This window comes from Fulmarus glacialis, unplaced genomic scaffold (assembly GCF_000690835.1).
Source record: "Fulmarus glacialis isolate BGI_N327 unplaced genomic scaffold, ASM69083v1 scaffold17259, whole genome shotgun sequence".
NCBI classification, from domain to species: domain Eukaryota; kingdom Metazoa; phylum Chordata; class Aves; order Procellariiformes; family Procellariidae; genus Fulmarus; species Fulmarus glacialis.
In genome coordinates, this window is record NW_009235363.1 from 3,012 (window position 1) to 26,592 (window position 23,581).

Consider the following 23,581-nt stretch of genomic DNA (forward strand, 5'->3'; position numbering starts at 1 on the left):
GCACGAGAACGGGGCAGGCAGCGGGGATGGCAGCATCAGAAGCTGCTGCAGCCAGAGCTTGTCTAGCAGAGCCCTGAACAACTGATTTGGCCTCAGCCTCCAGGTAAAAGCAGTAATCAGAGGTGGTGGGAAGGGGAAAACTGGAGGAGCTGTGTCGCTACTAATTTTAAAATGCTCCGGGGCAGCCCAGATGTCTTTTTGACCTCATAAATAGAGCAGTCCTGCTGCAGAGCCCTTGAGAGTGAACAGGCACTTCATAGGTCACTGGTTGCAGTTCAAACTCACATACTTTGCTCCCAGTACGGGATAAAATGGAACTGCTCCTCTTTCTGCAGAAGAGCTTGCTCCCGTGGTAGTCTGGGATTATCAGTGAGACCGCTTATCTGAGGAGATCCTATGAAAATCTGCTCCTTAGCAAAACTTGGGTGTTCCTGCAAGCTGCTCATTGTTTCAAGATGTCATTCCCTTGTGCAGGGAGAGGAAATGGAGGAGGGGAAGGAGTCAGCACAGATCCAAGTTGATGGTGGGGTTCCCAGGATGCCTCCGGATGATGTTGACGGGGACGGGAGCTGTGGGGCCAGATGCCCGCACTGACTCCCTGCCAGGGCCTCCCTGCGGCTGGCTTTACCCACTCTGTGTTTGCTGCTTGTGCTGCTTTGAATGTCGCAGAAGGCTTTTTGGATTTGCGCCTTTCTGACTGACATACCTAATTTCTTCTTCCTTGTCCCTTTTAAACAAGCCCTATCCTGTCAGCCACTCTTCCTGCCTCCAGCCCTTCCCCTTGCAGTCTGACTGGTACCTTTGTTCTTTTCAGACTCCAGTCTGGTGTAGTTTCCAGTGTCTTTTCTAACCAGAGTTCTGTGACCTGCCTCTTCAGCATTAGCTAGTTTATCCACCATCTGATCTTCTTTTCCGTAGTCTCCACTCCAACCTGTTTCACACGGTCCTTTCCTACTTCCTTCTCTGACTTTATCCACCCTCCCTCCATCCTCTCTAAATCTGCTGCTTCTGAGAGGCCTACAGCTCATGTATTTATATGTTCCTCCCACAGGGCTCGGGCGTGATTAAAGCAGGTTTTGCAGGCGATCAAATACCGAAATACTGCTTTCCAAATTAGTAAGTATTCTGCTGGTCTTGGTAAGTTTTTAGTACCATTTACCAATTCTTTGATACATAGAGGGGAAGAATGGTCCAATTTTGTAACTGGAGAAATGAATTATTCTTTTTCTGCCTGTTGCACAGAAGCATCAGGTAGAGGAGATCTCTGCTATTAAGTACTTTGAGATTTTCTTGGGTTGGAGGGGGAACCAAACCATAAAAGATGACCTTATCACCCAACAAAAGCTGTAGGATCCTTTAGTCTAGAGACATTAGGACACCAGGAACAAGACAAAATTGGGACAAGAGGTGTGACAAGAGGTGTGAAGACCTCTATATTTCTTTGGTGTGTGGTCTGATATTTTGATTCCTGCCAAACTTCCTTGGAAGTTTTCTGTGAGTTTTACTGGAAGAAGGACTGCTGGATCAGGAACTCTGAATAGTCACTGGCTTTTATGTTCAATAGGGTGGGTTTTTAATGAGTGTATCTTTGTTCTGTGCAATGTGTTCTGTATGGTGAGGTGGGGTATGGGACTATAAATGCCTAATCTGAGAAGCCTACCTGAGGTCAGGCAACAGCATGTGAATCTATCAGCTCAGACCGTTGCTCAGTCTAGCCATGTTCACCCCAGGCACTGTTCGAACAAGTAAGTCCTGAATCATCAGGGAAAGCGTGGCCAGACTCAGCTGGCTCATGTCCTGCCAATTCAGAAGTGTCTACAATCTGTTCCCTTCACCTCTGATTCTGAGATTAGCTCAGACAGCGCAAACCTGGGTCTCCCTGCACCTGGTAGTGCCCCAGACTCGCCCATTGCTGTAGAAAGTACTGGTTAGGAGAGAGAGGAACACGAAGTAGTTAATCCTTGGGTGCATCTGAGCTCTCTCTTGTGAAGCATTTATACTCTTGCCTCTGTTCTAGTGTGGGCAGACCAAAGCACGTTCGTGTTATGGCTGGTGCTTTAGAAGGGGACATTTTCATTGGTCCAAAGGCAGAGGTAAGAAAACCTGTAAGAAAACACTTCTCCATATATCTTGGTATGCTGCTGTAAGGAGGGGCTGTAGCAGTTGGGCTTAAAAGGGCAGTGGTTCCTTGATATCAGCGTATAGATCTGAAGAGCAGAATAGATTGTCACTTTTAAGGGTGTCCAAGGTGGAGTGGGAAGCTTCATTAAATTCTTGTGCCAACCTGCTGACCACAGACCTTTTTCCCAAGTACTTCTATATCTCTCCTTTTTTTCTAGGCTACTTCTAGGTCTGTATGGTTACATCCCCATCTTTTTAACTGGGAACTTAGAAATGGACCCTACTTGGTTGCCTTTTATCTCCCTGGTGTGGGCAAGAAGCTTGCTTTCCACAGTCCTGCTTTTGTCAGCATGTAGTCATATGGTCTCACATTTCTCATGAGCCCTCCAAACTCCATTCCCCCATACCACCCTGTTATGTTTTATATCATGACTGAGCTGGTAGAACAAAGACACCATTTGATAGGCGTCTGTATGTTGGCTTGAAAACTGGTAGGATGGAATGTGCTCTGCAAACGCCAGACTTTCCTACTTGGTATAAAAAGGCCTTGTTTAATCTCGTGAATACTTCTCTGGGAGAGATGTTTGTGATTAATGTTCAGGTTTTGCACTATAGGCTAGAGATAAGTTGTTTTTTAGTGGAATCAGAAATAAGTGAGTCTGACAGATCAAATCATAGTCATAGTGCTCAGAAATGTGATTGTTTGAGTCTCTGATAGATATGCTCTATTGTCGTTTCTGTTTGCTCAGGAGCACAGAGGTCTCCTCTCGATCCGATACCCGATGGAGCATGGCATAGTGAAGGACTGGAACGACATGGAGCGCATTTGGCAGTATGTGTATTCAAAAGACCAGCTTCAGACATTCTCAGAGGAGGTGAGATACCCCATTATGTAATGGTACAGGTGCCATTCAGTGTGTGTATAACACCAGAAGCCTTGGAACTGCAGGAAAGATATGGGACTTTTCCTTCGCTCTTCTTTCTAAATGTGTCCGTTGTTACATTGGGCTCTTTCACCTCTCAGGAGATACTGCACAAGAAGTGTCCAAGCAGAATTCCTCCCCAGATCTAATGTTCTGGCCTGACTGAAAATCTGACTTTCAACATTTGTTATTCACGCTCTCTCTAATGATTCTGCTCTAGGCCAAGTGCTTCTAACTTTTCCTGTTCTGCCTGTGCATCAGGCATATCCACTCAGCAGTGACGTGTTTTGAAGTGAGGAAGGAGAAAACCACAATCCTGTGGTCTGGAAGGAGCTGACCAAAAAATTATTAAATGATTGAGAGCAATAGGTTGTATAAGTGGAGTAGGAATACTTCTGCCTGCTCGTGCTAAGACCATATGCCTTCACCCTTTCTTAGGGTCTGTGTATTTTGGCTAATCCGGCTGACTTTTGGCACTCAGAGTCTTGTTCATCCTTCACAGGACAGGGTCACTCACAGAGTAGATTTTCTAACACTTCTTGATAACTAGACCAGAGCCCTGCTGGTCCTCCAACTTAATAGAGATTATTCACAGCCTAACACAGCTCAGTACCTGAAATTATTCCCTTCTACCTGTCGTCTTGCACCAGTGGTTCCTAAAGTGAATAAATATGCAGAATAGAAATTTTCAGGAAGACACATCTAGCTGCCTTCTGGTTATTGCAGCATGGCTCCTTCTTTTCTTTACCAGCATCCTGTGCTGCTGACGGAAGCACCCCTAAACCCACGCAAGAACAGAGAGCGTGCTGCTGAGGTGTTTTTTGAGACCTTCAATGTGCCAGCACTATTCATCTCCATGCAAGCTGTGCTTAGCCTGTAAGTGTGTTTCATCTTTGATTTGTGCTTGTGAAATGTTGCTGTGAAATCCATTTTTTCACAAACCAAACAAAACCCGCAGAAGACCACACTGATGTCTGACTTATCCCCTTTTCAAGCAAGAACTGAAATTCAATTTTAATTTCTGTAATAAAGAGTTTACAGGAATTTGCTGAACTATGATGAGAACTAGGTTTTTGGGTTTTTCTAGCCCCCGTTCATGTGAAATCTCTGCTCCCTGAGTTAAGCCTGGATGTGCTGCATGCTTGGGGTCACTTGGAATTGCTTGTTCTGACTTGATTGTTTGCCCCTTTGCTAGCTACGCTACTGGGAGGACTACAGGAGTGGTGCTGGACTCCGGGGATGGCGTTACCCATGCGGTTCCCATCTATGAAGGCTTTGCCATGCCTCACTCCATCATGCGGATTGACATAGCTGGCCGTGATGTCTCACGCTTCCTGCGTCTCTATCTCCGGAAGGAAGGCTATGACTTCCACACAACCTCCGAGTTTGAGATTGTCAAGACCATCAAGGAGGTGATGTACTGTCTGTTTCTGTGTTTATCCAAGAAGGGATTTCTGCCCAAGGGAAGTTGTGACTCGTGAAATCTAGTGAGAAGTGCCAGCCTACCTAGCTCTGCACCTTATTCCTTTATCTACCTGAGGGGAGACTAGGGCCACTAAGAAGATTAAAGGACTGGAGCATCTCTCATATGAGGAAAGGCTGAGAGAGCTGGGACTATTGAGCTGTGAGATGAGAAGGCTGGGGAGGATCTCATGAATGTATGTAAATGTCTGAAGGGACGGTGCAAAGAAAACAGAGCCAGGTTCATTTCAGTGATGTCCAGTGACAGGACAGGATGCACAAACTGAAGCACAGGAGGTTCTGTCTGAACATAGAACTTTTACTGTGAGTGTGACCAAGCACTAGCCCAGGTTGACCAGGGAGTTGTGGAGTCCCCATCCTTGGTGATATTCAAAAGCCATCTGGACATGGTCCTGGGCAACCTGCTCTAGGTGACCCTGCTTGAACAAGGCGGGTGGACAAGATGACTTCCAGAGGTCCCTTGCAACCTCAGCCATCTTGTATTCTGTGAGACTTACAGTCAAGGTCGCATCTAATCCCTATTGAGGGGCTGTTGACATGGAGGTGAAGGCAGGCTGGTGGTTCAGAATCTGCTTTGCATTTATCTGTGCTGCAGTTTCTCAGGGTCTGATGATATCTTTCACTAGTGTTTGTTTACCCTTCAGGGCAAGGCTCTGTAAAATCCATGGCAGGTAGGGATCACAAGTGGGATATTGCAAGTTGCTTTCCCGCCCCCCACCCCCTGTGAAAGAATTCACTCACAGCATTCACGTTTACAAAAGCTTCCCCTCTTTATAGGGTCTGCAGCATTTAGTGACCTTAGAGCTATGCAGCAGTTTGGAAAGGCATGATTAAGATCTCTACCAAAGCAGTTACCTTGGCTTCTGTTGTGTGCCAAGAGAGGAGGACAGAGGTGGGATGGTGAACAGTAGCTCAGAGATGGTGACTGCTCACAGCAGCTTTGCAGCATTGCCGTGCTCACACAGACGGGTTGCTCTCTGATTTCAGCAAGGCTGTGTGTGACTCGGGGCTGCCTGCGCATCCGTGCCTTCAGTACATGGGGTCAGTCCTCAGATCAGTACTGGCTGTGATTGCTGTGTGCTGATGCCTGGCAGTTGCTGCCATGCTGCGGGCCCCCATCACAAGCTATCATTGCTGCAGATAACTCTGGGCTGAGTCAGCAGCCTATGCCAGGGCGTGAGAGCATTAATGAGCTATTCCTGAGCCTGTGACCTACTGGCAAAGGACCATAATGGAAATAGTTCGCTTGTTCTGCATGGCTATAGCTCAGTGTGGCTGTGCCGAGGGAGCAGTGCTTGTGCTTCATCTCATGGTACAGCTGAATGGCTTCTGCCTGTTGCCCAGAGCACAAGACTTCATAGGGTTGTGGGTTTTGAGCCGGTAGCTGCTCTCTCTGTTCTACAAGTGCTGATTGCTGAATGGGAGGAAAAAAGCTGACGTGTGCAGATACTGCAGCATCTGTGGACCAGAAGATCGAGTGATCAGAGGCTTGCTGGAGAACTCTTTGCTTCAGAAGAAGCCTGTTGTATACCAAGCATCAGTTGCAGTGCAATTGCAATGGCCTGACGGTACAAAGCAAGAGACTTGTACTCTTCATAAATGGTCAAGGCTCCCTTTGCATCTTGGGTGATGAAACTATTAAAAGACGTTGTGCTGACAGTTAAATGCAGTATTTTGCTTCCTGTAACTTAAAATGTAGGTGGGCAATAGGAAGCGAGCAGCTTAGATCATGTTAAGAATTTTTTGCTGTTAGCTATTAGTTTCCCTTTACCCTGCTGAAATGTAATAATGGACTTTGTTCACGCACCTAATCTGTTGCGAAGTTGTCTGAGCCCACCTTTATACAAGGTTAATGTCACTAAAGGTGTTTCAGGTGCGTTTTACTTTGCCCTACAGTAGGTTGGAAGCGCTCACAGGATAGTTGCCCCATCTGCGCTAGAGGGAGGTAACTTCTAAGCAGTAAGAGAGCGCTGGAAGCAAGAGGTGAGCAGCAGCTAGAGGGGATGTGAGTATCCTTGATGTCTCTGATCATCATATGGAGCTTAGCATGAATAGGTATTTTATCTGATGTGAACCCAAAAGGTCTCTTCCTCAGCACAAAATATTGTTGAAATGGGTCTCCCCAAGGGATATGCAGATTTTGATTGTTAGTGAGAAAAGTATTTTATCAGAGGCATTTGGGTCTACCCTTCTCATCTCCCTCTCCCTGACTGTTTCCTCTCCAGCGTGCCTGCTACTTGTCAATAAACCCCCAGAAGGATGAGACTCTGGAGACTGAGAAGGCTCAGTACTACCTGCCAGATGGAAGCACTATTGAGGTTTGTAAGGACCACCCTCGGAGGATTCCTGATGGGAAGCACAGGGTTTCCAGAATAGCTTCTGCCTAGTGATGGGAAATTCAATGTGGTGTTAGGTGGGAGGGGATAATTTTAAAAGACCAGAACTCATCCCAGGCTATTGACTGGGCACTAGAATTTTTAGAGGAAGAAAACATTATTAGAAACCTCACAACTTCTACTGGAAGTCCCTGGGTAAGGATGCAGCATGACCATGGGGACTCTGATCTAGCAAATCTTTGTGCAGATCAGGTATGGCGTGTGGGTAGTTATCAGCACACTAAATTCAGCAGTGGTTTTGTATGTGGCTTTTGTCCTGCCTAGAGGTGCAGAAACAATTGCTTTGAAGAGTGTGTTAGGAATACTCCTCAAAAGACTGAGCCCTCTATAGGGTGATTAAAGGAGAGGAAATACAGGTCTTGCCTCCAGCACCAGGGGTGCATCTGCTCCCTTTTCTGCCAGTGACTTGCTGTATGGGGCTGAGTAAAGTTTCTTCATCTCTTTCATCTGCAAGATAGAAGTAGTGCCTTTTCTAGGAGCAGTAGGCCAAACTAGCGTTCACTTGGGAGCTAGTGATGCAGCATGAATGTCCTGAAAACTTTGTTACTCTGAAGTTTCACCTGAGAAAGGCAGGCCCAAACTGTAGACAGTGAACAGAGCCACACTGCTCTCTCTTCCCCTCTGTGCTAACTTCTCCCCTTGCAGATTGGCCCTGCCCGTTTTAGAGCCCCAGAGCTCCTGTTCCGGCCAGACCTGATAGGGGAGGAATGTGAAGGACTCCATGAGGTTCTCGTTTTTGCCATTCAAAAATCAGACATGGACCTGAGGCGAACGCTGTTCTCCAACATCGTGCTGTCTGGAGGCTCCACGCTTTTCAAAGGTTCCTGCCTCTCCTCTTTCAGTGGGCTGTGACGTATCTGATCTCTTGCTTCCTTCTCATGTGAAACTGGGGAGATAACCTAGATCACCCAACTTGTCCTGTGGGCTGAGGGCTGTGGGAACTCTGCTCTCTCAGTGGGGGTTACTGTCTAATTTTCTGAGTCCTAGTCATACCCTTCTGGATATGCAAGACACCTCTGCCCTTGTACATCACTTCCTGGCCTTGAACGGCTTTTACTGTTTTCCTCCTATCACTCTGCCTGTGTCAGGACGGGGTAGCCGTGTTCATTCCTAGAGACTAGGTACCTAAAAGGCTCTTGCATCTCCCAAGGTTCCTTTAGGTCTCTGGTGTGTGAAAGAATCCAACGGTCCTGGTACTGCATGAAGTGTCAGCTACATGTGTGCAGAAAGCTTCCTACCCATCCCCTCAGAGCTCAGCTGGTCCCCTTTGACTTAAAGATACCCTCTGCCAGAACCTGTCAGCCTGTTATCGACAGGTGGACATCTCCAGATAGGTCCTGGTCTTCCTGTTCAAACCCTGCTCCCCTGTGCAAATCGGCTGGACACAGGAGGAGTGCCCAGGGAAGGAGGAGATCCTACTAAATATCTTGTTTGCTTGTCTCAAGTTGCTGCTGAGGGATAGAGCCCATTGTGCCAGTGTTTGAGGTCTATCTGAGACAGAATCCTATTATCTCACTGGCTGTGTTCTGAGCCCCTCCAAACTGGTCTCCGTGAGATCTGGAGTGGGATATTTGAACAGGACTGCATAGGACGTGTCCACATTGTTAGTAGATGGAAATTGGGATTTTGCTGAAGGGCTCACACTACACATTTTCTGTCTTGTGTAGGCTTTGGTGACAGGCTGCTGAGTGAAGTGAAGAAACTAGCTCCGAAGGATGTCAAAATAAGGGTAGGAGCAATCTCTTTTGTGTTTATCACTTACTACGTGTGTTGTTCCGTGGCCTTTAAAGAACCATGCTGACAGTCCAGCTGCCCTTTGCTTCAAACCAGAAACAACTTTCCTGAGACAACCCAACAGTATTTGCTGTTGTGATGAAAACCTGTTTGGTTTTATCACCGAGAAGGTGGCTCCTCTGACAACATGATCCCTGTCCACGATCCTGGACCACAGTGGCTGTTTTGCTGCTGGGTGTCTTTCCGGTGGGAGAGATCATACCCATGTTCGTCAGCTGTTAGCCGTAGTGAAACGGGGGCAGTGTGCCAGGAGGAGCAGACTGGAGCTTGAGAAGGTACTGACCGATTCTCTCTTTCTCCCAGATATCAGCTCCTCAGGAGAGATTGTATTCCACGTGGATCGGGTATGTACTGCGCAGTGACACGTCTTGCTGTGGGATGAGGGCTGGGGAGGCGCAGCCTGTCGACACTCCCGTTGTCCCTTCTGATGCTGTGTGTCAGGAGGGTTTCGTCGTTCAGCTGCGCAATGCTCAGCCTGTTACTGGAGCAGCAATCAGTAGGTCGTTTGGGAAGGGGCGGCTGGTGCCAGGCTCTGTAGTGCCGGCACGTTTGAGGCTAACAGGAGAGGAAGTGACTGTCCAGAGCGCGTTTCTGTTGTAGATAACGGGGAGCCTCAGCACCTTCTGGTGCTGTCACGCAGTAGAAACAGCTCATCTCTGCAGACGTAAGATGACAGTGCCCCCAGCATTTTCCTTTGACACATTATGTGCCTGTTTCTCCCCAGCGGCTCTATCCTGGCCTCACTGGACACCTTTAAGAAAATGTGGGTTTCGAAAAAGGAATATGAAGAAGACGGAGCTCGTGCCATCCACCGAAAAACCTTCTAGCCCTGGGACCTGTCCTCAGTCTCCTCCGAAGACTCACTTCAGTTCTAAACTCGCTTTTCTGAGTCCGAGTGTCTGAGAGCTGCCTGTGTGTGTGTGTGTGCGCCAGCATGCCCCGATGTCACTGAGCAAAGACAACAGCAGCAGGAAGGTTGTATTAGTACTACTAACTTCTTATTTTTTTTATTTTGTTTTTGTTGGGTTTTTTTAAATGGAAAGGAGAAAATACCAGTCTGAATTTCTCCAGAATGGCCCATTCCTTTTTCATTTCAGTCCCGTAAGTTCTGTATTGCAATCACATTTGTCACTGTAAAACAAACAAGGAAGCAAAAACAAAGGGAACAGCTTATAGAAACTGCCTAGCAAGCCAGAAGGGAGCCAACCACTGCAGACTGCTCACGCAGGCTTTAGTCAGCCCGACTGCAAGGCCTGGATTGTCTGGAAACACGTAGCTGAGGCCCCATAGCTACTTTCTTCAGCAGTGTCCTCACCATCAGTAGGTTTTTGAAGTTGTTTTTAATATATTTTTTATTAAGAGAAAGCACGTTCTCAACAGTTAAGCCCATTTGCCCCCACTGTTTTTGGTGCGTGAGTGTGTGTATGCGTGTGTAACTTCTTAGCCTGATGTGTGGGTGGGTCTGCACCACAGCTGGAGAAGTTGGTGATAGGACTTAGTTTGTATTGCATGGAGTAGAACAAAGCAAATCTAATCAGCTATCATTGTACTAGACGGTTATTCTCTCGTACCTTGTTTTAAATACCTTTTCTCCTCTGGAAGCAAGTGCCCCAGAGTGGGGGTGAAGGCACTTGTGTGTTCCCCTCAACCTGCCAAGATTTACAGTGCTGAGTTCTCATGTTCTTTCTCTGTAAGAGTTGAGGCTGTTTCCCTCCTTCCTGCCATGTCAGGGCAAAGGGATTTGCAGCCAGGCATAACTCTTGTGTACTTTATCCATTCTGGGGCAAAATAATAATTGGAAAGGTGCATTGTAATGTAAGAATTGTTTTATTTATTGAAATGTCTGAGGATATCTCAAATACTGACCACAGCACCTGGGAATTTTGCTTTGGGTCTTCTTTGAACGCCTGTCACCCAGCTGTCCATTGTTCGATGTTAACACTGTTTACAGCACACACGCTTCGCGGAATAGCCAGCCGGCCCTGCGACACCACCCAGTAACTGCTCTTTAGGGAGTCTCGCTGTTCTCTATGAATACACTAAATGAGAGGACAATAAACTGTACCAGGACGTTAGTGTGAGCGGCAGGTTTGCGAGCAGGAAGCTGTCGCGTTGGCTGTGTTCTGCTGTACTGCGTCTGCCTTTCTGCTCACCTGGTGGCTGCTTTGCTTCTACTGCTTTTTCAGCGATGGGCAGGCCTGCAGACCCGCTTGCGTTGGGTTGTGCCACTGTTTCCCCTTTAGGTTTCTCTTACGCATTATTTGGTGCTTTTTTTTTCCCCGATGTGGATTTTCTGCAGTACCTGGCAGTAGCTGTGGAGCTGGAGTTGCTCGGTGGCAGTTTCTCCCTGTTCCCCTCCTTTCTGTTCATCGCCATGTGTCACCTTGGGGTCACCCTCAAGCACAGAGATGGGTAAGAGCTGGAGAGCTGCTGCAGAGGTGTGGCAAAAGCTGGTGCCTTGCCCCAGCTGAGATGAATGTAAGCAGCAGCCTGCAGCCTGCTGCCCCTGCGGGAACCACTGGGCACGGAGAGGCTGTAGGCAGGCAGGTGTGGTGGTCTCTTTCCAGCTGAGACCAGGTTGCATGTTCACCTACCCCCATCAGCGCAGACTGTGTTTTTTAAGCAAGAACCCATCAGGTAGAAAAGAGCCGTCAATGCTCAGCCTTCTGCTGGAGAACCAGTTGCGTTCTTGCTGGTTTGCTGCAGCGTGCAGAGGGGGAGCAGCAAACTCCTCTTGGTTCAGTTACCACATGTGCCAGGCAGTGCTGGTGATCTCTTCCCCCGTGCCCAGCCCCTCTGCTGGCTTGCAGAAGCAGCAGTGCTCCATTTTGTAACCTGCAGTGACCGGACAGAAAGGTGCCGTCTCCAATCTAGCATTTATTTGATCTGCCTGACTGTTCCCTCGCACACTGTCCAAACCATGTTGCCTGGTGGTGCCCAGCATACTTAAATAAAGTCATTCATATACAACCCTCAAGCCTCCTGGCCTCATCTTCCCACATTTGCAATTTTAAATAATTTTAATGTTATTCTCTTGCCTGTGCAAAATTGTTGCTGGCCTGTCTCTGCAAGGAGGCGCCATCTCTGGTCCAGGATTGCCTTCCTGGTCTGGCTTTTGAGCTGAGGGTGGAGAGTCCTGGGCTGCAGCTATGGCCTGCACTGGTGGTGTCCAAAGCTGCTCTTCTCCTCAGCAACCATTACATACTATGTTTCTCACTGCAGACAGGTCAAGGGCAGCCGAGGGGTAGAGAAGCTGTGAGCGAGAGGGCTGGTGCAGGCAGTGAGGGCAGCCCTGGCTGAGCAAAGGAGTGATGCCACTGTTGTGAGAGCAGCTGGTGCCAGCCCAGGCGCTTGCCGAGAACTAAGGCGGCAACCTTTGCTCCCAGGGCAGGCCAGGGGCGTGGGAAGGTGGCACAGTGCCCAGGCCAGCAACTGTCCCCAGCCTCGCCCCCAGAAGCAGCTGGTGAAGGAACAGGACAGTCCAGTCCCTGGGGCCTCCCAAAGCAGGAGGGGTAAGTGACTCGCCTCCCCCCAAAAGGCAGGTGATACACCAGCCTGCTGATCCTCTCTGTGCCCTGCAGAAACAGGCCCAGGGCCCAGTACAGAGTTTTGCTGGAGAGGAACAGTCCCGTTCTCCCCCATAAAACCACAGGAACCCAGCCAGGTTAGATCCACCTGCCAGAAAAAAAATCACCGAGCAGTACAGAAAAGATCATCTTTAATTTATGAAATGAAGAATCATTCTCAAACTTTTTTAAGAGTCGCACAAATAACTTACGATTGAACCTTCAAGAGCTACAGAAGCCTTGTGGCAGGAATGTCTTGGTCCAAGACAGAAGGCAACTGTGTCCTGAGACAAGATGGCAGGTTTGTGGGCTGAGACCCCAGAGGAAACCTGGCACTAAACAAAGATCAGCACGCCCCTAAGCACGTACGGGCTTTCAAATGCTGCCTGCACACCCCCTCCTCCTGTAGGCATGCACAGGGCAGCACTCTGCCTTGGCATGTCTCTTCTGCCTGCCCCCAAACATGTCGCAGGGACTGAGGAGACACTCCCTCACCGCAGGGATCCCTTCAGTGGCTACCTGCCCTGTCTGCTCCCAGCCAGAACCAGGGAGACCAAACCACCTGCTCTCCTCCTTGAGTCCATGGCTCAGCAGCCAGATGAGATGATCAAACTCTGGGGCACCGTTTCAAGCGGAGAGGAGCTGAGGTGTCTGTCTCTCCCCGCAGAGATAAAATCTCAACCCTGTGACTGCCTAGCATTGTGTCAGACAGGCTCCGAAGAGGAATCGAAGGCACAAAAGCAAGACCTGGTGTCTCCTCCAGGCTGTGCTCTCTCTCTGCAAGAGGGGAAGGCGCCAGGCTGCCTCACTGGGTCACCTGGGATGGCCCTGGGCAGGGAGGCACTTCCATCGGCTGGCTTAGGGGTTGGTTCCCTGACCTCAGCCCTACCGCCCCAGCCGGCATGGGAGGGGGCTCACAGCACAGCTGTGTGACAGCACCAACTGGAAGGGGCTGTGGAGGGGAGAGGAGGGATAAACAAGCAACGGGATGCCAGATGAGATGTTCCAGCTCAAGGCTCTGAGCCCAGTTCAAGCCCAGCGCCTTTCCCAGCCCAGTAACAACTCCCCCTGCAAGGCCATAAAGAAGGGGGCCTCAGCATAAAACAAGCACAGTTGGCAGACCCTGGCTGTGCAGGATATTGTCCTGGGAACAAGAAATGCCTAAGAGCGGATTTGGTCCAAGAACCACAGCACTGTATGTGGGAGGGGTTGTACCAGCTACTGGGAAAGGCCTTCAGGGTCCTCCCATCCCTGCTCCTGCCATCCTGAAATCACCCCCTTGGTCACTTGGTCCCTCAGGAGCCTCCCACTCCACTCCCTAAAGCTGCAGGGCTCTAGCAAGGAAGGACTCGCTGTGCAGTCTCCTCCTGCTCAGCCAGAGAGGCTGCGGTTCCCCAGGGCCAAGCCCAGGGCAAAGGATTGCACCGGGGACGTGTCTGTCCCTAGCACACACTGCAACCCAGCACCTCCACGCTGTGATGAGCAGCCCTCTGCTCCCTGGGACAGGCTAGGATAAAATCACGAAGCGATCTATCCCAGGCCCCTCACACTGAACTTCTCTGCCTTCCCCAGCGACCACCTCCTGGAATGAGTAAACATTGGCATTATAGCATTTCACAGCTGAACTGTAAACATCGGGGTTTCTCAGCCCACAACCCCTGCGCTTAGCCTGCCGTCCTGCACCAGCCTGGAACCAGCAACAGCCTCGGGGCTCAGGCACCCCTAGATCGTTTTGACCTCTGGTGCTCGGCCTTGCGTCAGGCTTTGGCGCTGAGCCTTCACCACCTGCAGACGCTTCCCGTGCAAGCTGAACTGAGACCAACTGAGGAGCTGCAGCAGCGCGCACGTGATGGGTACGAAGACGAGGAGGTAAAAGCAGCCCTGGCGAAGAGTTGGCTCCAAGGCTGCGGCAGACTCCAGATTCGGCTGGGCACTCACCACGTTGCTCAAGGGGTTGCGCTGGAAGATGTCGTAGCCTGGTGTCAGAGAAGAGTTTGTGAGACTGGGGACAGTGGGGTGGACCCTTGTCCATTCTCTCTGAGTGACTGGCCTTGGAGATGCAGAGACCAGGCACAGCTTAGCAACTGGAAGAGGCCTCTGCACCCACCCAGGGCACAAGACATGGTGGAGGACGCTGAACTCACAGGTCTGCCCCCTCCTGCCCCGCTGCTTTCCCCAGGAGCGTCCTTACCTGTGTACGCGCAGAGCAGCCAGGTGCCGATCAGAGGGGCGAAGGTCTGGCCCGGCTTGGTGACCAGAGCCACCATCCCAAAGAGAAGCGCTGAGGCTGCCTGCTTCCTACGGTTCAGGACTAGATCCTCATCCACCAAGTCAGTGACCACCAGGTTGAGCAACTTACAGGTCCCTTCTGTGAACACCCGGTTGCTGCAGAACAACAGGCAGAGCACTGAATAAGGGCACCAAGAAACAACGGGAGTAGGTGAGAAATCAGAGAAAATGGAAAGAGGGACAAGAAAGGTTCCTCAACGCATAAAATGAGAATTTCAGAAGGCTACAGGAGGGGAACACTGCTAGCAATAAGCCTTGTGTGCAGCGATGCCTTGGATCAGTTCCTGACCTGCCACACAGACAGGCCTGGGGACAGGACACGCGAGGCCAGTGGCAGCTGCAGCATATGCTGAGGGCTATAGCTGCAGGCAGGCTGCAAAGGAGAGGAGCTCAGCTCAGCAGCTGGGAGAGGCTGCTGCAGGCTGCCACCAGCCCTGCCAGGTCTCCATCCTCCTGAACATCGCTGCATCCCTCACCCTGCTGCAGGCACAGCCAGTGGATTGTGCATTGACCTGTCCCAAGCTCGGGTGCACTCAGAGCTGCGAGCCACAAGGCTTCTGTGTGACCCTGGCTACTGCTCCCTGCCTCCCGCTCCTCTCCATAAAACAGAGACAAGTCATTTCCCCTCCCAGGTGGCAGAGAGCAGGGGAAGCAAGTGCTGCCTGCCTACCTGGCAATGAAGATGCAGAGCAGGTACACCTGATCAGGCCCTGCCAGGAGCATGACAACACTGAGAGCCAGCTTCAGGAAGAAGAGTCCTCGCACCACAGCGTAAACCCCACAGCGGCGGCAGAGGGACAGGAAGTAGAGGTTGTTGAGATGGGGGGCAATGTAGGAAACACCTGAGCAGAGACAGAGGCACAAATAGCTTGAGGGAGTTTCAGTATCCACCATGCCCCCAGGACTGATACCGAGAGAACGGACAAGGCTGGCTATCGCCAGCAGGGCTGCAGGACACAAAGTACAGAAAATAGCCCCCATGAACAGACAGAAGACTGCAGCAGATTTACTCAGTGGCTTTGTGGCACAGCACACACTCCTCCTACAGAGGGAGGCCTTCTTCCATCAACCTCATGGGCAGGAAGGAAGAAAAGACTTGCCCAGTGTCAGGCAGGGGCTGGGACTTAGCCCTGGAGCAGAAATGAGAGGGACAGGACAGCGTGACCAGACCTGGCCCACACAGAACCCTCCCAGGGTAACTCTAGGACCAGTGCCCACAGATCTGTGGCAGCCTGGAAATGGTCCATATGCCACAGAGAGAAAGGGATTAAACTCAGGGTTACGTTCCCTGCTGTATCCTGGGGACACTACCTGCAGCCACTAATGCTCAGAGCAATACCTCCGTGGTGTCTAGGCCTGAGTCCAGCACATGGGGCTCGTCATCAGTAGAAAAGACTCCAAGTTATTTCTCTTGTGCCCAGCAAGGACAACTTGGAGGTCCCAGAGAAGCATGTGGGGGGCGAGCATGTGTGAATCTTACAGCCCAGAGATTGGCATGTCAGCACACCTCTCCCTAGATGGAGTTTGCAAAGAGCAAATCCAGACTCCGGCCAGGTCCTAACCCAGCTGCTCCCTCCAGTCCCACCTGAGACTCACCGAGCAGGAAGGATCCAGTGGAGACAGAGATCTGGTCTGACAGCAGGTGCTCCAGGAACAGAGGGAAGAAGTTGCTGTTAAAGTGGCAGTGAAAAACCTGTGAAGGCAGCATGCAGACGAGCTGGTTAGCAGGAAGAGCAGTAAGAGAGAACAGAAAAAGCTAACAGCCCTCTGGGCTCTGTTATCCTAGGAGCCCTGTGCCAAGGCTGGGCCTGGAGTACTTCAGCAGAGCAAGAGTTTGGCTGTGCAGTTTACGACACTGTAGGCTGAGACTGCAAAGCTGCAACACCACCAGCCGTGCCCACTGCTTGCCTGGGGTCAGTACCGCTTCCCAGCTGCCGAGGCATTGCTCGCACACAGCGCTGCTGGGGCAGGCAGGGCAAGGAGGTGACAGCAGTGACCACAAGGGTTTAGGGGAGACAGTGGCACGGCAGGAGGGAGGAGGCCACTGTCAGGAGGACGAGGATAAGGCGGCAGTGAGGCTCGAACACAAAGATGCAGGGCAGCATCAAGAGCCTGCCCGAGGGGAACTGAGGGATCCCCAGGGAGACGGGAGCTGTGATACCAGCACACGAGGAAAGCTGGACAGGCTGCTAGCATTTGGTAGTAATCACTGAAGAGGATGAAGAACAAAAATGGCAAAAGCCAGCTGGGAGGGGGATCCAGCTGGACAGTGAGAACAGTGATGTGAGCCTCGGGAAAGCAGAAGGAGAAGGAGACTGTGCCGACAGCCACGCCAGCAAACTGCACTCCTGAACCCGTCCCCACCACTAGCCAGGCCTTGTACTTTTGCACCCCAGATGGGATGGCACAGAGCTCAGCCAGCCCCCGTAATCCAGCCCACGCTGTGGAGTGAGGAAGGAGCACCACACAGCTTGCTCAGGAAGTATCCCTAGGTCACAAGCAGGGAGAGTGGCTCCCAGCTGCTGAATCAGCCAGCATGTGCAGGAGGCTCCAAGAGCATGTGGGTGCTGGAAACATCTCTGCCCTTCCTGGGGAACTCACATACTGCTGAATCACTCTCTCAAACAGCCAGAGCCAGCGCTCATCCTCTGAATCACAACATGTCACTGCTGCACCTACCTGAACGAGGTTCATGCAGACAAACCAGAGGAAGTTGCGATGCCGGGAGAGCTGCTGGAGATACTCTGCCAGGGTGATCCTCTTCTCCTGGGGGACGAAGAGTTTCTCAATGTACAGCCTAAAGGGAGAGGAGGGGAAAAAAAGCAACCGCGAATCCCTCACACCAAGCTGTGTAGATGCAGAGCTGTCTCTCCTCAGCTCCCATCCCAACCTTCCCTCTCCCTGGACCAAATCAAAACAGTAGAGCCTACAACAATGTTTGCCTATTGCTAGCAAGAACCACAGGCAACTGGTCTTCCAAAGAGCACTTGTCTTCTGAACCCAAAATTCAGATTTCTTTACATAAAAGCATTCTCTTCTCATTAGCCATTCCACTACGCATACACTCGTCTTCCAGATCCCTGCGGTTAGCTCACCTGGCAGATCTCATCAGGATCTGCTGTGTTAGTACAGCATAATGCTGGCAGCTCATAACAAGAGACAACAAGTGAGGCAGCCCAAGGAAAATCAAGGGAGCTGAACGGGGAAAACCAGCTGCATCATGGCCCACCAAGAGCCCAGCCACTATCAGGTAGCTAAAGCGAGCAAAAGGGTAAGAGACATTAGCTTGTCCAACTCCATAGGAATGGGCAGCAAGGTGGTCTCATGCTCAAAAACATGGTAAGGTGCTTCTGACATTTTGCCACTCACAGGCCTCACGGTGCTCTAGATATTAAGTCATTTCATGTTCCAAACACTGGATGGCCATACAGCAGGTCAGGGCTCTGCCTCCAGTTTGGGCAAGGGGTGTAATGAGATAGTTTTGTCCTATTTTCAGAGGGCATTAGAAGCCAGTGTGACAGAGGTGACTCTGAAAACTGTGTCAACAAACAAGAACCATAGATGATTAATAAAAATTTGCCTTGTCCTGGATCTTCCCACACATTTAGTTTGCTGCAGTGCACAAAAGGACTCTACAGATCTATGCCAGGCCTTTGTTCCTGCCACAGAATTGGTGACACTTACTCTTTTAGGGTTGATTCTTGGTCCCATTTCGCTTTCCCATCAGCCTCAAACCGCTGGCGGAGCAGCTGTGTGGACAGGGTAAAACCAACGATGGAGCAGAGAGCCAGCACGACGGAAAATATGCGAAAGGAAAAGAAGTTCTCTTTGTTCCACACTGCGTAGGACATGAAGACAGAGAGGGAGCCTATGGCACTGAAGAGGGAGCAGTAGAAGTTGAGGCTAGTCCTGTCTTTTGCTGAAACAGCCAGGTCTGCGAGCAAGGCATTGTGATGGAGGTCGACCATGGTGAGAAAGCTGTCATACATGCAAAGGCAAAGAAGGAACTGCAAACCAGGATGAGCCCAGGCAACCCAGAAAGCCAGGAAAGAGATGGCAAAGAGGGGGCCATTGTGGCTTAGCGCTCTGAGCCTCTTCAGAACTACTTCTGGGGAGGAAATCTCTGCTCCTGGCCTGCAAGAGAAGACAAAAACTTTAGACAGCTGGACAAAACCCTGCATGACCATGTATTCTCCCTCTCCAAGGAAGTCATGTAAGCGGCCTAGACAAAAATACAGCTTTTGCTCATGCAACAAGCACCCGTATCAGATACCTTCTTAGCTAATCTGTGAACACACTGAAAATATGGGTTTAAGGCAGCCAAAAAGCATGATGGAAAGGGACTTTTTTCCTCCAGAGCAAGTCTCTCCCTGATAGTGCTGCACTGTCTGCACTTTGCACAATGTAAATTATTTCAATGAGCACTTAAAGTTTTTACTAGTTGCAGGAAGCCACACCATGATTTTCATTAAAAGCTTGACATAAATGCATGAGAAACGCTAATGGCCAACAGTGATCCACGATCCAGGGAATTTGGGAACAACCGGTCTGAGGCATTCCAGGTGGAAATAATTGTCCTTTCCCCCTTTGTGTCTCCCAAACCATGTACAGACATGCTCCAACCCCCCACTAAGAGGCTTACTCATGTAGCAGGGGCTTGAGATTTTAGATGCCCATATTTTAGGTTCTGTACCACTCATGTGATTGTTAAGGGTTAGGGTCACATCTACCTGATAGGTGTGTGACTTCCTCTATACAGCCAGGTACTGAAATACCATGCAAAGAACACTGAATTTCAAAGATGCCAGGAAAAGGAAGTATTTAAGAGTTCCATGCCCCAGAAACCATTGCCACACCATAATTTTGAAGCTGCCAATTTCACATCATCTCCCCCAGAGACTATACAACTTCCCAGCCTCTGCTGGAAGTGGAACTTAACTTACTGCTGTGCGCTAAGGAACACCCGGTCACTCAGCCAGCCAAACAGAGGGTCATTGAGGCTGTTCCAGATAAGAAACACTGTCTAGGAAAGAACACAGCACAGTGAAACAAACCACAGGACAGCTCCTGCAAAGACTCAGTTCTGTTACTGAAGCAAGCAGTGCTGAGCTGGCACGGTGAACAACCAGCAGGAACCGTCCCAGCACACCTTCCCTGCCCCATCACCACTGTACGATTCCTCTGTCCGGGGCAACTGCCAGATTAACACAGCGAGGCCAGTGGTTTTCCCTGCTTGTGAAACACCCCAACATCCCCAGAGGAAAGGCAGCCCTAAGAACAAAGACTCCGGGTTTTCTATCCCAGCTTGTTCTCTGTTTATGTAGGCGGAGAAAACCAAAAAGCCCACGCTTGTGCTCAGAAGGCTCCCTTGCTCCCTCTCCCAAACTCTGCTATTACAACTAACGTTCTTCAAACTTCTAGCAAGGAGTGGTCTTGATTTCAGAATTTCTAACTTAAGAGGGCAGAAATCTATGGAAAAGACTAACCTCTCCTATCCAAAAGGACAGTTTATCAATCTTGTAAACAGAGACAAAGGTGTCCACGTAGTACAGGAGGAATACGTTGTGCAAAATGGAAACAAACAGTGACAGGGACCCGTAGATCACGGCAGTGGGCAAATGAAAAAGACAAGCCAACAGTCGCAACCCCATGTTGGTGTAGTCAGCGTTCAGCTCCCTCGATCACCTCCATTTCACATGGGATGTCTTCTCCCAACACCTGCTACTTATTTGTTGGGGCCAATCCATTGTTGCTCCTGCAGGAGAGAAGAAGGAAAAAAAAGAGAAACCAGATTCAATTTCTTAAATGAACTAAAAGTTGAATCAAATTAATTGGTAAATCTTTGCCAGCAGAGATCAGAATTCATATTGCTTTGAGGAGCTGTTTAAAAGTGGATTGGAGGGGATTTAAGAGACTAAAAGCTGTCTGCTGCACTAAAGCTGTTTCATTAAGCTGAGGCCAGGCTGTGGGCTCCCGGGGGTACAACTGTCTCCTCGTGAGCAGGCTGCCCCGTCCTTTACCCTGTAATGTTCTTTGTTACCCAGCAAGTAGCCGATTAGCTCCTTCCAGCTCTTTAAAGGCAAGGTCACAGGAGGAATCAAGCTAGATAGCTGAAAACAACAAAGCAGCCTTCAGAAAACACACCTAGTCACTGACATTTTTAGGTACCGATGTAAATTTTTAGCCAAATAAAAATGACAACAGCTGTGATGTAATCTCACACGTGCACACTGCTTTCCCCCAGCAGTCACAGCTGACTGCACCTGGGCTGGCTTAGACAGGAGTTATTCATGGCTAGCAGATTGCTGCTTTGTGGCATGAAAAGACACGACCAGAACATGACGGCATGCAGCAGAAACACGCTGCCATCACGCCATAAAGGCAACCAAGAGTCGCTTAGCAGCTGTCCAGCTTGTCTTGGGGTAGCCTGAATTTTAGGACCGGTGTCTGAAATAAAGATGCTTTGGCTGGACAGCAATATATACAGAAATAAAGTAAGTGGAAACAGCAGCCTTATACCAGAATAAGTCACTGTACGTTCACAAGGGGCTGAGGTGTGATGGGAGGACTCCTCACACTGGCATGGACAGGAGGTGGGACCATCGTCCTCCCGCGATATATTCTCGTGCTTCTCAGACCAAGCCCCCTCTCACACTCAAGTTGCTACAGACCAAAGGCAAAATACAAGGCACCTCTTCAGAGGCACTCATGTATCTGGTGAGATGTTAAGGGTTCTTAAATCAGTATAAGTCAGCTTCTCTAGCCCGTGCCATCCTAAGAAGCTCTGTTCACAGTGTACACATGACAGGTGACGACAGGGTCACTATCTTAACACTGTCACAAGCAAGATAAAGGGCTGGAAGTGACTCCCGTTTCAGCCCTCCAGGGTCCACACTCATCCAACCCAGATGCGTCGTGGGGGCAACTTCACAACGCAGGATAAGAAAGAACACATCAGAAACGGGAAACTACGCACCAAGCCAGCCTTCTTGCGCTTGCAACATCAGCTGCAGCAAGTCCAAGCAGAAGATCAAGAGGAAGAATAAACGGCTGGGTATGAAACATGATGAAACTCCGGTCCCATTCAGCATTTCCCAGAAGCCATGAGTCTGACCACTTCTAGGCAAGATTAGAAAAGCAAAAATAACCTCCACTCTGCCTAGCCCAAGGAATTCCTCATAACTAGCTCAGAAGGAGCAGGAACAGCATTTGTTCCAATCAATTACATCACTAGATTGAAACTGCACATCGGCTCCACTCCCAGCCAAAGCACTAGACCTTAACTGGATCCAACTGCAGAGCCCTCGTGGAGCAGAGCCACCATTCTGCATCCCCGCCATGCCAAAACCCATGGCCAGATAAAAGGAGGACACTGCTTGGAGGGGAATTCAGCCAGACAATGAATGTTTATAGGTGTAATTAAAGACAGACAAGCCTCAAGGGGAAATTGCTTTTTGTGCGGTCATGAATTGAAAAGGAATCAAGAATTTTTGATGTGTAAAGATAAAGGTTAAGAAGAAGGGAGAGCTAAGCAAACTGACCCACCGATGAGTCCTGTGTCTCTCTTCTGCGGAGGCCTGGCTCAAGGGCAGATGAAGCCACCAGAGTGCTGGGCACCCTCAAGAACGGGATGGAGAACAAGCAGACAGCATCATTTTGCACCGTATGAAACCTCAGTGAATCCAGACCTTGACCACTGCATGCACATCTAACCTCACTACAAAATTCCTGAGACACAGAGATGAGGGAGATAAAGAAGGGCAACTAAAGCAATCAAGAGACTGAGGCAGCTGCTGCCTGCTGAGAAAGACTGAACAGCTGGGACTCCAGGCAGAGAGGAAAGGCTGAAGGGGGACATCAGGCTTTACAGATCAAGGTTTACAGAGTCCCACACACAGCAGATAAGGTGAAGGTGGAACTGTTGTGTGCCAGGACACAAGAACTGGGAGCACTCGCTGTAACTAGCAGGAAAACAGTTTAAAGCACATGGAAATACTTCTTTACCTGGCAGGTAGCAAACATCTGACATCTGCTGCCAAAGGAGATTGCAGAGATGGGCAGTAGGTTCAAAGGATTAGATAAACTCATGGAAAACAGCTGTACACTAACAGCTATGAAAGGGAACAGGCAGGGAAATCCCCTCTAGCATCCCTAATCCGAGGGCTGCGCACGCTGGGGGTGGAGAGGTGGAAAGGCCCACAGACAGCAGCCAGGCTCAAAAAAACTCCTGATGCCGCCATGGGGCAGAATATGGGATGGGACAGACCAACGGTCTGACCTGCTAGGGCTATTCTTGACCTGGACTTGACTTCACTACCCAACACCTGTTTGAAAGCAAAGCCCGCTCTAGGCTTGGTCCTTAGCGCTGCACTTTACATGCGTACCCATCCAAACAACGCTTCACTAAGCATATGTTGCACAAACCACAGCTGCTGAAGTTTCCAGAGACACCTCATTTTGTCATTTATATGCTACGGCGCTGTTTAAAGAAGGTGAAGTTCCACTTCCTCTCCTTCTCCCTCGTCACTCCCTCACAGATGCGCAACCCTGTCAGCCAGCTGACATTTGTAAGTGATTTCACTTTGCTGGGATAGTTCTTAGGCCATTTTTTATTTTTTGTTTTCCCTCCCCATCTGCAAGTGTGCAGATTAAAAGAAACAAATCATAGTTGTCCTTAAAAAGTCGATTTTGCTTCTACATCCAAAGCACTGTGTTATTTAAGCTTGCCACACTGGTATTTTCATAACCTTTTCCTTGGGATGGAGAATTACTCATGGAGTATGTCAGAACTTTTCAACATTAGGCTTTAAGTAGTAATGGGAAGAGGAGCTACAGGAGGGAATAGCTATCATTCATTCACGCTGAACTTCTAACGCACAGTCATAAAGCAACAAGCTCATAAATTAGAAAGCAACTAGCCTTTATTTCAGAAACTTCCACCTCTGCATCCGACATCTGGCGTTGCTCCTGCCAGTGACGTTTGCAGATCTTATCTTTTTGAGAAGGATGT

General features: G+C 49.7%; 2 protein-coding genes across 2 annotated transcripts; one reads left to right on the top strand and one right to left on the bottom strand.

Moving 5' to 3' along the window:
* Nucleotides 1-1,051: 1,051 nt before the first annotated feature.
* ACTR1A (ARP1 actin-related protein 1 homolog A, centractin alpha (yeast)) lies at nt 1,052-10,789 on the top strand (the record flags this gene model as incomplete). The annotated part of the gene is made up of 10 exons (XM_009586014.1): nt 1,052-1,116; nt 2,018-2,093; nt 2,871-2,996; nt 3,796-3,920; nt 4,240-4,456; nt 6,752-6,844; nt 7,568-7,742; nt 8,590-8,651; nt 9,020-9,060; nt 9,441-10,789. Coding segments are annotated over 10 exons (1,083 nt in total), but the record flags the coding sequence as incomplete, so codon positions are not given.
* A 2,620-nt stretch (nt 10,790-13,409) lies between these two features.
* On the bottom strand, nt 13,410-20,330 carry TMEM180 (transmembrane protein 180). The gene is made up of 8 exons (XM_009586013.1): nt 20,058-20,330; nt 19,515-19,594; nt 18,256-18,705; nt 17,251-17,368; nt 16,168-16,264; nt 15,242-15,413; nt 14,474-14,667; nt 13,410-14,258 (listed from the first exon to the last, which is right to left on the bottom strand). Exons 1-8 carry the CDS (start codon nt 20,220-20,222, stop codon nt 14,005-14,007), a joined length of 1,530 nt encoding a protein of 509 aa, XP_009584308.1. The 5' UTR covers nt 20,223-20,330; the 3' UTR covers nt 13,410-14,004.
* Between the last annotated feature and the right edge of the window lie 3,251 nt (nt 20,331-23,581).